At 41.1% G+C, this 14,707-nt stretch overlaps 1 protein-coding gene across 15 annotated transcripts in view; it reads right to left on the bottom strand.

Annotated features, from left to right (window-relative positions):
- MRTFB (myocardin related transcription factor B) overlaps positions 1-14,707 on the bottom strand; it is a 208,143-nt gene that overhangs the window by 65,552 nt on the left and 127,884 nt on the right. For 2 of the 15 annotated variants that reach the window (XM_065924366.1, XM_065924367.1), the window contains exon 1: positions 6,951-7,348. The exons of the other annotated variants lie outside the window; for them this stretch is intronic. In XM_065924366.1, the coding sequence (XP_065780438.1) occupies positions 6,951-7,071 (121 nt within the window). In that variant the 5' untranslated portion in view covers positions 7,072-7,348. Of the gene's footprint in view, positions 1-6,950; positions 7,349-14,707 lie in introns of those variants that run through there. 15 annotated transcript variants of the gene reach the window in all.

Raw genomic sequence — 14,707 nt, 5'->3', positions numbered from 1 at the left:
TTTCTTATTTTCGGGGTAATCGAAGATTCTGTCTCCCTGCTACATTAGACTCTCAGTGTGCAGCTCTAGGCGGAGATGCTGACAGCTGAGAGCTCTTTCCTAATCCCTCTCAAATGGGAAAATGTACGCTGTACAAAAGATTCTGAAATGTCTTAGTGTAAACTCCTTAGGCAGCCTCTCTGAATAAAAAGACAATTAACAACAAAACAGGAAAACAGTAGGACATTATTTACCTCCAGTTTTTTCCAGAATAGTAAGCACATGCTACTCACTTGATCCTGGCTCAAAATCTTGGTTTTTATTCCCATTCTGTGGATTCAGGAATGGGACACACACAAACATCACACACAGCTGAACAATGCTTGGACAACATGGGTTTGGACTGTACAGGTCCCTTTATGTGTGATTTTTTCCCCCAATAAATACAGTACTTGCATTTTCATTTTATAGATCTTTAGTTAACTAAGTGGTGGAGGGGGGAGTGGTGTAGGGGAACAGTGGATCTCTGCTCAATCAGAGATCACGATATGTGGAATCAAAAGAATCAGGGGTTGAGTCCTGCCTCTGCATAAACTGTTTCAGTTCCTGCCCTTGGTTGACTCATTTATCAGCTCCATTGTTTCTGAGGCAGAGATAGCAGTACTCCCATTTTTGACTGCGTGCAGCGGGGGCGGGGGTCGCCATTCCTAACTCCCACGCTGTTCAAGGGTATACCTACCTGCCTACATACACACACGCCAACTCGCCCACAAAAACAGAAGAACAGAGAACTGTCACAAGTTGCGTGTGATTCTAATGTCACAGCGACTGCACATGATGATGCAGGTCAAAGGATGAGCTGCAGTTGTTCAGGCCAGTGCAGTGGGGTGGGCTGGGAGAGGCCTTCTGGGAGACAACAGCTGTGGGGGAGGGAGAAGTAAGACAGAGGCAGGGCTCCACGTGCTGAAGGGACCGGAGTGTGGGCGGAGGTCAACGGGCGCCTCTCTCTCTACTTGAGGAAAGATTCCTGTTAAGATTCTGTTTGAGGAAAGGGACCTGGACAAGGGTGGGGCTGTGGTGAAATACAGCTGTTGACAAACAACGTATCTTTGAGGTAGGACTGACAGATTCAGCAACCAGATTTGGTGACAGGCTGTGAGGAGGAGGTCAAGGAAGGTGTTGGGGATCGCTCCTATTCAGGTTCCCACCGTAAGCCGATGCGGGGGGAAACCCTAGAGGAAATGAACCTCAGGAATGTTGATAAGTGAAGGCCCAAAGCACAAGAGAGACGTCTGGCACTCAGTCTTCGATCTTCACTCGTTCGGACCTAAGCACTCAGAGGTTTCTTCTGCTGTCTTTTGCGTGCGTGCGTGTGTGTGTGTGTTTGTGTGTGTGTGTGTGTGTGTGTGTGTGTGTGTGTGTGTGTGTGTGTGTGTGTGTGTGTGTGTGTGTGTGTGTGTGTGTGTGTGTGTGTGTGTGTGTGTGTGTATTTTAAATTCTATTTTATCACTCAGTTTCCTGCCTTCCAGGCTCTAAGCTCCTTGAACGCCATAGATTATAGAGGTTTATAACGTCTGACATGATGCTGTGAAGAAGCACTCAAATTTCTGCTAAATAAAATGATTTCCAATAAAAAGTTAAATTATATAATTTTATCTCACAGGTAGCATATACCCATTTTTAAAAGACACTGAATTACATCTGGGAAGAGGAATCTTTTCCTTTTTCCCTCCATACCTGTATGTTATTTGAATTTAAGAACCATATCTTACACTTTAAATTTATTAAAAAAAATTAATTTAGTGATATTTCACTTGTACAACACTTTTAATTATGTAGAACACTGGCAGAAAATGAAGAAAGAAGAAATTCCCCAAGAAGCAAAAACAGATGTTGCAAAGTTCATGTGCTTTATTTCTAGAAGAAGCCTAGCTAGCATTCTCTATTTCACTTCCTATTTGTCCGCTCCTCCTAGTATGACAATAAATTTTAGTTGCATTAACAACAGAATCAGGATTCCACTATTACCTTTTATTTGTTGCTTACTTTTCAAGATTACAACCAGTGAATCAAAAAGGCAGAATGTGGCAGATGACAAAGATCAAATAATAAATAACAATTCGATGAGTCTAACAATGATCCAGAGATCATTCTCTGTGTAGGCAAATGGTTTTATACATCTCACCAACGACTTAAGGCCCCAATGCTTTATGTTCTGGGGTAGCCGTTAATTCATAACTGAATTTTAAATTATATCTGAAGGTAATAATTCAAACGATTATATTGTTTAAGAAGGCAGGGAGGGATATAATATTCTCCAAATACTTAATGCAAAATAGTAATATATCTATGAGAGGCAGGACACTGGAGGTAAGGTATAAAAATTATTCAAACAATGACACTATCTCTAAGAAACAGTATGGTCTAACAGTGAAGACAGTACAGACACCTGTCACAGTAGCAAAAGGTGACATGCCATAAACAGATGCAGAGCAAGTCACTGGGAGGATATGATAGAGAAGAAATTAATTTTATGTGACAGGTTCAGGTGACTTTCTTTAGGAAATAGCACAGCAATTGGGTTTTAAGATACTCTGGACCTGCAAAGCTGGGATGAACAGTTTCCCAACAGAATTTCCAGTGGTGATGGAAATGGTTTATAAGCTGCATGGTTCTTAACCACATGTGGCAACTGAGTGGTTAAAATGTGGATAATGATTTTACTTCATTTTTAATGATTTTAAATTTAAATGAGGCTAATGTACAGTGCAGATACAGTATGTATAGCTCCTGTCACTCAGAAAAGTTCTGGTGCTTTGATAAAGGTATTTATTTATCTGTTTTTCCTAGGCTGAACTACTCAGAATATCTCAAGTGTGCTTCTTGTTTTCCACACACAGATCTCCTATAGCCATGTCCCAGTGCAACGTGTTAATCCACTTCACTATCTACGATGCAATCCTCCACAAACTTTCACATATTTTATCCCAACTGCTATTCCCAGTCTGTGACGGGACTGGGAATGTGGTTCTCTAAATCTACAACTCCTCCCCTCAACATCCACAGTTGAGCCACACAATGAAAGCAGTCCAGATCCCTGAGTCACTTCTTAGAGGACCACTGACTAGGAGAGCTGCCTAACCAGCCTGGGACTAGTTTTAAGCAAAAAATGCACTTTCATTAGTTAAAACACTGAGTTTGGGGGCTGTTTGTCAGAGCATGTAGTTTAGTCAAAGTAATTAATATACAAGCCAGTTTTCTTTTTTTGGTTGTTTTATTTTCACCATTAGAAAGCTCTGTATATTGAACATCAATTTTTCCTCTTTCAATTAATTTAATACCATTTTGTCTTTGATATATATGAGATATCACTAGCTGGGAGCATTGGCATTATGATTCATTATCTCGATAATGCTTCATATTAAGCCACTTATCTGAATTAAATCATCTCAATTTATTTGACTTTCCCTAAAGTTTTGTGATTATTAATTTGTAAGTTGTCAAGTCAGTGATTTGTAACATCCTTTAGTTGTTAGAATCAGAAATTAAATTAAATCTTATCTACGTTGAGCACTATTAGAAAAAGTTCTGAACTTTTCATGGATAAATCCAAAGTTGATATTCCTTTATTGCTACTTTGAGAAAAGAAACTAGTCTAAGGAAAATGTCCTATTTTGAATCTGATCAGAATTTACGACATTTCTTGCTATTCCTCACCTAAAGCAGAAAATAATTAGATTCTCCAACTATATCCATAGGTAGGTATTTATCAAAAAAGTTTATATAAGGATTAACAAAACTGTGAGGAGATGTGCTTTATAATCCAAACAATTCTCTGATATGTGGTGACAACTATTCACAGGCTGTTGACACTTGGAACATTTTTCTCATGAAGTTTCAACAGGTATTACTAAATCTTCTTGTTAATGTGTCACATAAACTTTGAAACCCATGATTACCTGCTTTCCCCCTAATAATAATTTCAGCTAATTAGCACTGTCAACAACAGGAATTCTAATATGTCCCCCAACAAGTAAGAGCTAAAGCAACTGCTTGAGAAGCAGAGCAGACTGCCCACCCCTTGCAGCAGACACTGTCACCCAGCTGTGGCTAGATGATTAGAACTGAATGGATCAAAATCTATCTTTCCTTCGTTACCTGAAAACTTCTGATTCAGGCATTTAAAAAAATCCCAGAGGTTGTTCTTTCAAACAAATACAAAACCCAACTTTGCCAAAAATGAACATGAACAGCAAATACGGTTCATGTGAAAGATAATAAACATTTCAAATTAGTATCCCTCAACATGAGGCATAAACCATAGACATGACTGATGGTCCAAAGTTTGTCTTTTGACAAGACGGCACTGGACCTGATTAGCCTCCAGGACATTTTAGTGTTTGAACACTGCTGCCACATCAGTCAACTTTCACAGATGCATAAAACTGCCGCATGACCCAGGACCTAGAAGCAGACGACACTCAGCAGCGGCCTGTCGCCCGAGTCTGACCAGCTGACTGGTGGAGCTCCTGCAGACAGTGGCTGTGACACATTGAACTCCAGGGGTTCAAGCCTGCACTGGGATCTAGCCATCTTCACACAAAGCCAAGTAAGCAGACGCTTTCTGCATAATTCCTCCTCGTTTTTTCTCTTCTACTTAAATTCAGGTCTAATCCGCTGTTGGTATCACTACCTTTGAGGTAACAGATCACCTCTGATATCTACTTTTTTTTGTTTGGCTGTTATTTTTGCCCTCCGCCCTATCTCTAGCAAAAAATAAGCAGAAGTACAGTCTGTTAAGATAGAAAGCAAAGCATAGTCAGTGCAGTTGTGGTGAGACAGATTCATTTTATCATCCAATCATTTCTGTGGAGTGTTTAAAAACATGGAAGTTCTCTTCCCATATACCTATTTAAACCGATGAATTTACATGAAAGTAATAGACTGGTGTGCTGCAGTCCACGGGGTCGCAAAGACTTGGATGTGACTGAACAACAATAGATACAAACACTTCTCTGCTTTGTCAGTATATACAGGATTTTAAAAATTAAATTTTAAGCAGAAGGGAAAGGTAACAAAAGGGTTAAAAATTAGAAGAGGGATGGTTACACTGGTGTTAAACTGGGCATCTCATAAAAACACTACCAAGTAGGTATTGTTTATCTTCACTGTACAAAGGTGGAAACTAAGGCTCAGAGCAGTGGACTTATCCAGGGTCACAGAGCTAGAAAATGGGATTTGCTCCCAAGTATATCTCACTTTAGGATCCGTGCTCTCCCACTGTGACATTATGCTGTGGTACATGTATAAATTTATATAAATTCAAAGCAGGTCACAGTGGTTAGGGAAAGAATTGGTACATCTTAAGGCAATTTTGTTGTTCCTGTTGATAATTCTCCTACCCTATTTTTATATTTTTAATTCTTTCTCTCTATGCTCCTTATCATCCTGCTGTTGTGACATCTTTTTATTTCTCCAATTCCATTTTCCTCTACTTTCCCCGTTTTTCAAGTATCATAAAAACAGTTAAAAATGCATGGTGCTAATAGGAGCTTAACACTAGAACTCGACTTATATGATACATAAATAATCCCTTTTTTAAGTTAATGAGTTTAAAAATGTAGGTTCCCCTCAGTGAGACACTAGAACACATCCTAAAAACTCCTCTGGTATCGATTTTATGAGAAATCTACAAGCCGATTTCCAGCCAGGAGCAGAGGCAACCCCATTGTCTGGTTCCTGGCAACAGCTATTTATACTTCATTGTGTGTCGTCTGTTTCCATCTAGATTTTTTTTTTTTTCTACCAGTACCCAAAAGAAGTTCAACTCCAATAAGAAACAACCACTGTTTCTTATAATCTTTTAAATACGCAACAATCTATCATATTCTCATATTCTAAATGTATGAAAAAAGAAAGGAGGAATATCATTTTGAAAGAAGCTCAAACTGCAGCTGGGGAAGAGAACTACATTGACTGTTTGGGTCTCCCGAAGATGAGGAAGAGCCAGTGGAGAGGTGAGAGGGTGGCTGATAGCAGGAGCTGAAGGCAGATAAAATGAAGAGAGGTTAGCGTGGGGTTTTTTCTCTCCTGAAAATACTAGAAACAAATTTCAAATTAAACAAGCATGGGGGGGGGGGGTGATTTTCAAATCTCAGATCTAGGAAAAGCTTATTCGCAGAAGATTCTGAATCTCTGACTCCGTGGCCCTCGGTCTCCAGCTGCCAACAGTAAAGCACAGTGGCACTGGTCTTGCCACACTGGTGTGCCAGGACACGGGACAGTAGGGCCCAGGCCTTTGGACATTTTCGTAATCAGGGAGGTACCTGTGCAGTGGCCGCTAACGATAACTGACAGCATTCATAAGCGTATTCTATGCTTTGTTAAAAAAACCACTAGACTACGCAATGTGCTTTAAAAAAAGAAAAAAAAAAAAAAGGATGCAATGTGCATGATAACCAAATAAACCAATCATTTAAAGATATAACTAAGAAAGAGCTAGCTACTTTCCTGGTTTGAAACAATAAAAGTCATACACATGTTAATTGGGAAAAAAAACCAAAACCATTTTCCTGGAATTATATGTTTTGTCAATCTATAAGGAGCAGGGTTCTGAGTAACACCGAAAAGGAAATGGCCTCTCCTAAAGTGGGGGTGAGGGGCACAGAAAAATGGGAGAACATGAGAAAATAGACAAAATGAACCTGGAAGCATCTTACTGAAATGAGGACTGGCTTCTTAAGTCCCCTTACTGTATTATTGCCAAATCCCTAGAGTTCCATCAGTTAATGAATCTCCAGAAAGAGCTACCGAGAACAGCATTACGCCTTCATTTCAAAGAACTTAGAGCGTATAAGGTACATGAGTAGACCGAGGGCAGACACACGGTGTGGGAAGGAGACACACACGCTCAGCCTGGTTCACAGGAGGGTAAATGTGGCCGTTTTGCCCCTGTCCACAGACAGACTGACCTTCCTTGAGACTTTTCTGGTGGCTCCCTTCAAGGCATTCCTTTTCTTTGAGTGGCTCGAAATCGCCAGCAGTTAAAATCTCCGGGAAGCCCTGTTGCTGCTTCTTGGAGCTATCGATCATGGTGAGAGGCTCCTGGAGACAGGCAGCATCCAGCAGAGGAAACGCTCAATCTGCCGACCAGCAGAGGCCGGCACTGGGAATCCTCTGGTCCCTGCCGGGTGCCGGCCGCCGGCCACCTCCTCACAATACCCCGATCCCTGGGCAGTTGTATCTTTAAGCAGCTGAAGGCAATCGTTACCCTTTCGTTCCCAGCTTGACCTGCAAATCCACTCCTGCTGCTGGAAGCCCGAAACTCTCTCCCACGTTGGGAGGCAGAGCCACGGAGGCACGATGCTGAAATCCCACCCCTTTTCTCAGCCAGCCCCCTTTCCCTTGCCATTCCAGCCTCCCCCGCACCCGGGACTTCAATCGGCAGTTTGATGGTCTGCATCATCTGACAAACACTGACTCAAGCAGTTAAAAATAAATCCCCTAGTTGTTAAAAGAGAAGACTTTGCTGATACCTAAGAAGACAAATTGCTGCCTGTGGTCTCTCTCCGGCTCTCTATAAACACAGCCGCAGGCTGTGGAAATACTTTCTATCAGCCAGCCAAGCACATCCATTACTCATTAAGTTCTCCAGCTAAACAAACGGTGGTCTAGGGCATCTGAAGGAAGAGGGTCTTATCGCAGCAGAGGCACCACAGTGAATAAACATGCTCCTAGCATATCTGGATAAAAACAGAGGCATGTCACCACCAACTGCTCTCTGGGGTGCTTTTCTGCACCCAGCTCTCCCGGCTCTCCCTGTCACAGGGAAATGCCCGTAACTGCAGCTTTCTGCCTTCGCCAATGCAGACCCAGGCGGCAGTTTTCCTTTGTGCCACTAGTCGGCTGAGAGAGTTAACATCGCCATGATTGTGGGAAGGAAAAATCTCCTCCCCTGTATTGAAGGCAGACACGGAGAGCTTCTAGTTCATAACATATTCCACCAGCAACCAGCCAAGTTTAATTTCACACGAGCTATCAACAATGAGTACCTCTCCCCCGGGTCACTGGCTTCCACTAGGCACAGGGATGTTGCCTGAAGGAAATCTGCAGGTAAGGCAACTCCAGGCAAAGTCGAGATGCCTGCTTTTACACACCAAACACCTATCCAGAGCTGGAGCCAAAAGAATCTCACTTTCACGGTTTGAAGTCAGCTCCTATGAAAAGAGCCGCCATAAAACCCATTAGAAGTTTTAAGAGCAGGAGACTGAGTCCTCTTCCAGGAGCAGTCTGCTTTTGTTTTGCTCACTTTTGAAGTAATCAACATCTAACAGAGTGCCTGGAACAGGAGGAGGGAGTTCTCAACAAATACTTGTTGCATGACTGAGTGAATGAATGAAAGCAGAAGATCATATTCAGAGCTCTTCTGGTAAAACTCAGAGTTCTGAAGAAGTCCTAGATCAGTGACCAAGAATCACTAATTTCTAGATGAACAACTACATGCTCTTTAAAGGAAGCACATCTTCTCTTTAAAAGAAACCACACACATACACTTTGTGCATGTGACATGACCCCTTTCTGGCAAAAAAGAAAGGCTTACATTTTTACAGCCTGGAAAAATCAATATCCTCTTCCTCATTTAACAAAGATGGGGACTGGATCAAGATTCTTTCCTTTGTCCCTGGTTCCAAGGCTCACGTGCCCTAAATCCGTGCTGTTCTAGAAAGATAGCTATCTACCCTTCTTCAGCGTCTCTCGAGAATGGGATTACACAACACATGGCATGCTTCTTGTCAACTGAAGTTCCTTCTGAGGCAATTTAAGCCCATCGTTGGTAGTCTAACCCCCCGTAGGAACAAACAGGGATGAACTTAACACACTTCTCAAAAATGCCCTCAAATGCTCTGCTACTATTTCTGATGCTAAGGCCTCCATTCTTCTAAATTAACTGTTCCTACACCTTTAAAGGAGTAAGAAAAAAAAAAAAAACCCACACATTATTTTTGCAGACATTCTTTGGGCCAGTCCAAAAAAGGTTTTGCAAACATTATCTCATTTAACCCCCAATAGTCCTTTGCGATCACTATCATTACTTGTACATTCTAGACATTTTATAATAGATCAAGACCAGAGTCTTGTAAGCTTGTAAGCAGCAAATTTGAAATTCAACCAACATGGCACTGCAGTGCCTGCTGTCTTCTAAAACATGCTCCGTTTCTAGGCTTTAGTTTGATCTTGGGACAGGTTTAACAGCAGAGACCATTACTGGTTATTGCCTTCGAGTAATTCTACTCCTGGTAAGGGAGAAGGAAGGCAACATAATCATACTAGAGTGATTTGATGAATCAATTTAACTTCTCCTGAAATAACAACAGCAACCAACTTTGTTTAGTGCTTAAAATGAGCCACAGTCTAAGTGCTCGTCATATATTATCTCATTCATTCTCTTGACAGACCTGTGATTTCAATGTTGGTATCCTAATTTACAGGCTTTCCAGGTGGCTCAGTGGTAAAGAACCTGCCTGCCAATGCAACAGACAGGAATTCAAGCCCTGGGTCAGGAAGACCCCCTGGAGGAGGCAATGGCAGCCCACGCCAGTACTCCTGCCTGGAGAATCCCATGGACAGAGGAGCCTGGTGGGCTACAGTCCATGGGGTCGCAAAGAGTCAGAGATGACTGAACGCGCATGCATATACATCCATCCTAATTTACAGATGTGAAAACTGAAGCCTAGAAAAATCAAATATTTTGTTAGAATCACATATCTTATAAGTGGTGGCCATGGTTCCAAACAGGCAGCTTTGCAGGGTCCACATTCTTAACTGCTTTGCCAAAGAACAACAAAAACAATAAACCCCAACACTCTCGTTTTCAGGGATGATACTTTTAAAATTGTACTCAACTGTTTTTTTGGCCCCAGGTTTAGAAGCCTGGGTAGATTCAAAGCTCCATCAGCCATTTAAAAATTCTTTATTGGTCATGTTTGTGTGTGTATTTAGTATGTTAAAACAGAAAACATCCTTAAGGCTTCTCTTAAGGATCCTCTGCAAGCTTATTATTTTTAATCTGATAAATATAAAAGATCTCAAAATAAGGAAATATTTTCTGACTGTAGATTTGTATTAAAAGTCTTGCCTCTGTAGTTTTGAAAGGGAATAATAATTTCTCTTGTGGTGAACAGGCCTGAAAGGACATTTATTTTGCTATTTAAAAAAATCTGAAATAATTTCAAACTCAAAGAGCCCTATTTCCACGAACCATCTGCAAGGAGGCTCTGACACAATACCTCTTTACCCTACGTGCTCTGGTTTGTAATTCCTACAAACAACGCTAATTCTCCAACGGAACCAAAATGTGACCATCAATATCAGGAAATTAACGCCGACGTATCACTGCCACCTACAGACTCCATTCACATTCTGTCAGTTGTCAGGACATCCTTTGTAGTAGAAGGACCCAAACACCCAAACCAGAACCACATATGGCACCGAGTTTGAGTCTCTTTAGTTTTCTTTCATCTTGAACAGTTCTTCAGTCTTTCTTGATGTTTCTTTCCTTGACTCCTGAAGATTACAGGGTGGTTACTTGGTAGAGTTACTCTCAGTTCTTTTGATGTGTCTTCAAGATTAGATACAAGTCATAGCAGGAGTATTTTTGGCAGGAATACCATAGAAGCAGTGTGTTCTTTCCATCCCTTTAGGTGGCAGGGGACAAATTCAGTTTCTCTCATAGCTGATGGTGTTTATCTTGATTGATTTGTTAAAATGGCACTGGCCAGCTTTCTTCACTGCAAAATTAATTTTTCTCTTGGTAATTAATTATTTCATGGGGCTGAGTTATTTATTACTAGCATGACTGGTTTTGAAAATTCTATCATTCCTTCTATATTTATTAGTGGTACATCCTATTGTAAGAAAAAACTCTCTTTATTCAGTTTATGTTATCTATTTAAAACAGTAAGGACTCGGCCATCTCAAATTTCATTCAATGGGTTATACAATGTTCCAATCATTCCTTGTTTTGATGCTCAAATAATTTCAGATTTGGCCCATGGGAATCCCCTTGAGCTGGCTTCAGTTTCTTACTGTTCTGTTCTCATCATTCTTTGAGCACTTTCTTACTTTTTTATATTAAGATGTTCCAAGCTCACCTTTTACTTTTCATGCTCTGTTGAGAAACCAAGGTGTGAATTCTGGATGTGCTTAATGCTATTTGGGTGTCACTATTCCCAGGCCTTTTCTGAGTCAGACGTAGGATATATGTCTGAGTTTATGTGTATCTGTGTGTGTAAGCACAAATGTATTTATGTGTCTCACAATTAACAGATGTAAATATAGACCTATATTTAAGGATGCACATCTGTATTTATTTATATATATTGAAAACCATGAGTTCACCCCAACGCCTCCGCTTCCAATCCAACCCCACCAGGTCATGCTTGGTTTCTTTCTTTTCTGTATTTGTAGGGTCCTCCTCCCATAGTGAGAATCTTGTCCCATGGGTCTCTGCCACCTCACTCATGGATACCCATTCACCCCATTACTCTCATGGCTGTAGCCAAACCCTAGGCAGGTATGTCTTCCCGCCCACAGACTCTGAAGCCCTGCACTGGACCTCTGCCCCAACTCCCACAGGGCAGCTGCCTTGCTCAGCCCCACATAATGTCTTTCCAATTGAATCAGGGCTGGTGAGAGGAAAGAGTCTTGCTTTCCTGCCTGGTAAGAAGAGCCCACAGTTGTCACGTGGACTGCTTTCCAACACATCTGCCCTGTTCTTTACTAAATGTGCTACATCACCAGCATGTGGCACTTGGTTCTGTTGTCACAAGTGGCATTTAACTTCAAATGGTTAAGTGACTTAATTCACTTTGGCTATGATAAATCTGCTTCCACAGTGTCTGTGTCTATACTCAAAAGAGTTGTTTTAGTATGAAAGAGAGTGCCATAAATCAAGTCAATTTTCCCACTACCCCAAGCATAGATATTTAATAAGCGTGAGAAAAGCTGTATGGCTTGAGACTAGAACAATCCAAGAAAGGCTTCCGGGAATCAGAACAGAAACAAACGTGACTCAAGGGACCTACACAAAACCTTGGCAGAGTCAACATACGCTTATAAAACTGCTGACGAAAAAGACCATCAGTGTGATGATGCTGTGCTTCAATAAGGAAAAACCTGAGGATGTTAATGTTCCACCAACGTAAAACATGTTCAGAAGTAATGAGTAAAGTCATTAGCAGCAGGATGCAAGGAGACCGCTAAAGACTGTGTGTACTTCTCCTGCAGCATTCTGGGCCCTGGGATTGAGGAGGATGCTCTTGTCTTTTTGTCTTCCACCTCCTGGTGCTTTGGAACAGGTACGCAGGGGGCCATTCACTGAATCAAATGCAGGCATTCTGGGGCTTCTTTCACACAGTCCAAGCACAGTGTCATGCATGGCACTTGTGGAGACGTAATCAGTCAGGCTGGAGCCATTTAGAGAGGAAAACTTTCAGTCCAGATGACACCTAAGTTTTTTTTCCCCTCAAGATGCTGTATTTTCAGTGAGATGCATATGCAATCCCTAATTTTCTCCTTTTTAACATTATAAACACCACAATAAAATACCACATTTTAGATGATTACTAAATGGTAAATCCAATGATTTTATAATTATTAAGCCCAAGTACATAATCCTGATTTAAAATATTTTTTTGTAAACAAGGATAGTTACAGTGCTGTCTGTCAAATCAGGCAACCTATCTTAAAAGTCATTCATTTTTACCACTGTTTAAATCCATGGACATTGTATCCACTGCATATACAAAGAGATTGTAGAAATGACTGTTCATGAGGATACATTTTTCTGATATTTCCAAGATAATAAGATTTTGAAAGAATATCAGCAATTTGAAGGACTAAGTATTGTAGCATAACTGAACACTGCAACAGGACCACACAGCCTAATAATCACTGGGCTTGTCATCTGTGCCTATCACACTCTCCCATTCTAGAATGCAGCCAGGACCCGCACAGATGGCGCTTCCCTCCTGCGTCTGCTTTACCTCTCTAAAGATTCGGCCAGGTTTGTCAGGACTGAAACTGTACCATTAACACTTTGCTGACTAACATCTGCTAAAGCTGAGGGAAGGGCAACTGGCGGGGAGAAGGGGTTTCCTCGCTCTTTCCAGGCAAGTCCTCATAGGACAGAGGCACCACCCAATGGCAGTATTCTGACTGCATCTCAGAGGCTGGGGGCCTTGGGCTCCTTCTGTCCAAATCCTTCATAGGGATAATCAAGAGACAGGATATACTTTAGCAGATTTAAGAAAGTCATCCAAATCCTTTCTCTACTTCTAAGCCTGAGAGTTAATTTATAAACATACAAACACAGACAACTGGCTGGAGATTTACAACCAAGAGCCTTCCTTAGGTTGTATTTCTTCAAAGCAGACTTCCTTAAATTCTGAGTTATGGAATATAAGGGAGAATGAAATGACGAGCTTTGAAGGTTTAGCAGAGATGGAAAGGAGGAGTGAGAAGTAAAGAGGATCAAGTCCTAGTGAAGACTGGATGGCATGTCACCCAGTTATGACCAGTGTGAGGCCGAGGTCAGCGCTTGGAACAAAGAAACTGATTACCATAGTGTTTCTCGATCTTTTCTACATTTTAGCTCCTGACCCTTTTAAATATAATTTTTCCTAATCACTTTTCCTTGAAATTTTAATACCACAGATTCACTGTATATATTTATGTACTCTATGTATATCTGTACATTAGTGAAAATTGCTTAGTTGTGTCCAATTCTTTGTGACCCCATGGCCTACCCAGTCCATGGGATTCTCTAGGCCAGAATACTGGAGTGGGTAGCTTTTCCCTTCTCCAGGGCATCTTCCCAACCCAGGGGTTGAACCCAAGTCTCCCATATTGCAAGTGGATTCTTTAGCAGCTGAGCCACAAGGGAAGCCCAAGAATACTGGAGTGGGTAGCCTATCCCTTCTCCAGCAGATCTTTCTGACCCAGGAATCGAACTGGGGTCTCCTGCACTGCAGGTAGATTCTTTACCAACTGAGCTATCAGGGAAGCCCCTGTATATTATACATTATCTGTACATTATATATTAAAAAATACTTTTTTTTTTGCCTATCTTCCAAGAACCATTTTCACTCCTGTTAAGAATGCTTAATGTACGAGAAGGAAAATCAGTATTTCCTTTTTGTTGAGGGAAAAAAAACAGTAAGACAATAAGAATGAACTGTGTGCAGGAAACCCTCAATGAGAAAATAACAAATGTTCACCATCTGTGATAATGGTTTTTAGATCACAAGTAAATTTAGCAGGACTTTGAGGGTCTTTATGACTCTCAGCAGCTCTGAGGGAAACGCATATTGATATTTGGTTTATTAAAAAGTGCAGTTCAAGTATGAAATGATGTGTTTTCAAGTTGTTCTGATGGTGAACACATATCCTTAAATCCTGGTTTCCTCACTCCAACATTCTTTTTTTACCAAAAGTGAAAGCTTGTGGGTTTTTTCTTTTTACTAAATTTACGTGTGACTTTTCAGAGGCATGTATTAAGAAAAATTGGTAATTTGATTTCAAGAGGAGGATAAGATCACACATGGATTTTATGAAGGTTAGAGGCAGGATGGTTTTGGGGAAGGAACACGACTTCAGGGTTAAGCAAAATTCGGCTGTTGAAATCTGCGAGATCTTAGAAAAGTGGTAACATCATTGTGCTGGGACTGCC

The sequence above is a fragment of the Muntiacus reevesi genome, chromosome 2 (genome assembly GCF_963930625.1).
Source record: "Muntiacus reevesi chromosome 2, mMunRee1.1, whole genome shotgun sequence".
Taxonomy (NCBI): Eukaryota; Metazoa; Chordata; class Mammalia; order Artiodactyla; family Cervidae; genus Muntiacus; species Muntiacus reevesi.
The sequence above is the reverse complement of the archived record's forward strand: the minus strand, read 5'-3'. Positions and strand labels throughout refer to the sequence as shown.